This window comes from Octopus bimaculoides, chromosome 19 (genome assembly GCF_001194135.2).
Source record: "Octopus bimaculoides isolate UCB-OBI-ISO-001 chromosome 19, ASM119413v2, whole genome shotgun sequence".
Classification (NCBI taxonomy): domain Eukaryota; kingdom Metazoa; phylum Mollusca; class Cephalopoda; order Octopoda; family Octopodidae; genus Octopus; species Octopus bimaculoides.
Window position 1 is genome coordinate 41,374,132 of NC_068999.1, and position 2,460 is coordinate 41,376,591.

Genomic DNA, 2,460 nt, shown 5'->3' on the forward strand with positions numbered 1-2,460 from the left:
ATATATATATAATCGCTTTGTTGTCCATAGGTCAGGGGGAAACCGCACACTCTAAAAGAGCTTGGTTTTATAATTTTATATTGTCGAACAAAATGGAAATGGCATAGAACCGGTCATAAGGTTTCGCGCCGATTGTTGCTCTTAGCAATAAACTCGGCTCTTACAGTCTGACTATCTATGTGCCATAATCAGGAATATGTTGCTCGGCAACACACTCAGACACATATATATTTATCTGTATGTATGTATGTATATGTTCTTTTATTGCTTTGCGTTTCAGTTATTTGACTGCGGCGATGCTGGAGCACCGCTCTAAAGGTTCTTAGTCGAAGAAATCGATCCCTGGACTTATACTTTGTAAGCCTAGTGCTTAATTTATCGGTCTCCTTTGCCGAACCGCTAAGTTCCGGGGACGTAAACAAACCAACATTGGTTTTCAAGCGATGTGGGAAGACAAACACAGACACACACACACATATATATATATATATATATATATACATATATATACGACGGGCTTCTTTCAGTTTCTGTCGACCATATCCACTCACAAGGCATTGGTTGCCCCGAGGCTATAGTAGAAGACACTTGCCCAAGGTGCCACGCAGTGGAACTGAACCCAGAAGCATGTGGTTGGGAAGCAAGCTTCTTACCACACAGTCATGCCTTTATATAATGAAGAAACATTGAAGCGCCGACTGAGTTCGTATTTCATGGAATGAAAGAAATCTTGATCGCAGGAGGATAGGTGTGAAAACAGCTTATAGAATCGGGTAAAATACCCATATGACCGGGGAGAAAATGTGGCCAACAAGCAGCTACAGGGAATAGAATCACTTTTCTTTTTGCGATACAGAGTTCGAATCTGTATGGCAACCAGCTGGCCGCTTTTATTTCCGTCTATAATTATATTTTACCCGATTCTCTAATCTGTTTTCACAGTTATTCTCCAGCGTTCGAGATTTCTTTCATTTCAAGTCTATATAAGCGCACACAGATGCCCATAAACAGGCTCACACATGAATTCATGAGCATATAGAAATATGTAAATACAAGCACACAAAAATATGTAAATACAAGCATACAGAAATACGCGTACAAACATATACAATATATTTACGCTCGCGTGCACAAACACACATGCCTACAAATAAAAATATCGAACAAACGCATCTAAATATACATGTACACTAACAGGTGCGCGCACACGAACGGAAACACACGCACACACACTGATATATATATAAATGGCACACATAAAAACATGCTAGCATAGATAAAGAGCGTGTTGATGTAAAGCACACAAAAACATACATACATACGTATGTACAAGTACACACGTACAAGCTGTTTTCACACTCACAAGCAAGTGTTTAAACAACCACGTGAACATACATACACACACACGCGCACATAAAAACACAAACGCGAGTGCAAACACACACACGCGTAAACATGCACACGTACACACACACAAACATGCTTGTTACAGATTGTACACAATAATTTATACACCGAGTAATATTGAGGTGTATAAGAAAATAGATGCTAAATGAGGTATGTATATGATTTGATTTATATTGTTTCAGTTTCCAAACGAATCGCCAGAGGTGAGTAAATTGTTGAACGTCATGAAAACACAAACAGCTTCACTAATACGTTTGAGAAACTAATACGTCACGTGTCTTCTTCATAGTTATACTCATCACAAGAGTGCACTTAACCAGTGTAATGTCTTTTTTCATAGCCTACTAATTATAACTCACACATGCATATATATATATATATATATATATATATATATATATATATATATATGTATGTGGTGGTGGTGGTGAGAGAGGTTGCGTGTGTAAAAGTGAATGAGGAAGAGAGAGGAGAGTGTGTGCGCGAGAAAGAGAGGAAGAGAACAAGAGAGGAAAGAGTGTGTGTGTTTGAGAGAGAGGAAGAGAGAGAAAGAGAGAAAGGAAGAAAACGAAAGAGGAAGGTCTGTATGTGTGAGAGAGAGAGAGATGGGAAGAAGAGAGCGAGAGAGAGAAAAGAGAGTATGTGTGTGAGAGAGAACAAGGAGATAGAGAGAGAAGAAGAGAGTGAGAGGGGGAAGAGAGAGTGTGTATGAGAGGAAGAACAAGGAAACAGAGGAGGGAGAGGGAGCGAGAGGAGGAAGAGGGAGAGAGCGGAAGAGAGTGAACGGAGGAAGGGAGGGAGTGTGGGGGTGAGGGGAAGCGAGAGGGAGGGGAAGAGAGTGAGTGTGTGGGAGAGAGAGCGAGAGAGAAGAGGGAGTGTGTGTGTTTGAAAGTGAGAGAAAGTGAGTATGTGAGACAGGGGAGAAGGACAGATCGAGAGAGCGAGAGGGAAAGAGAGAGCGAGAGGGAAAGAGAGAGCGAGAGGGAAAGAGAGAGCGAGAGGGAAAGAGAGAGCGTGAGGGAAAGAGAGAGCGTAAGTGTGTGCGTGTGTGTG

General features: G+C 41.3%; 2 protein-coding genes across 3 annotated transcripts in view; both read left to right on the forward strand.

Annotated features, from left to right (window-relative positions):
- The window catches only part of LOC106873993 (protocadherin-15-like), a 115,246-nt gene that overhangs the window by 111,522 nt on the left and 1,264 nt on the right, over window positions 1-2,460 (forward strand). The window contains exon 8 of the mRNA XM_052974703.1: window positions 1,590-1,610. Within this exon, the coding sequence (XP_052830663.1) occupies window positions 1,590-1,610 (21 nt within the window). The remainder of the gene's footprint in view (window positions 1-1,589; window positions 1,611-2,460) is intronic.
- Window positions 1,573-2,460, forward strand: part of LOC106880429 (uncharacterized) — a 139,790-nt gene continuing 138,902 nt past the window's right edge. For both annotated transcript variants that reach the window (XM_052974878.1, XM_052974879.1), the window contains exon 1: window positions 1,573-1,610. The gene's annotated coding sequence lies outside the window, so the exon portion shown is untranslated. The remainder of the gene's footprint in view (window positions 1,611-2,460) is intronic.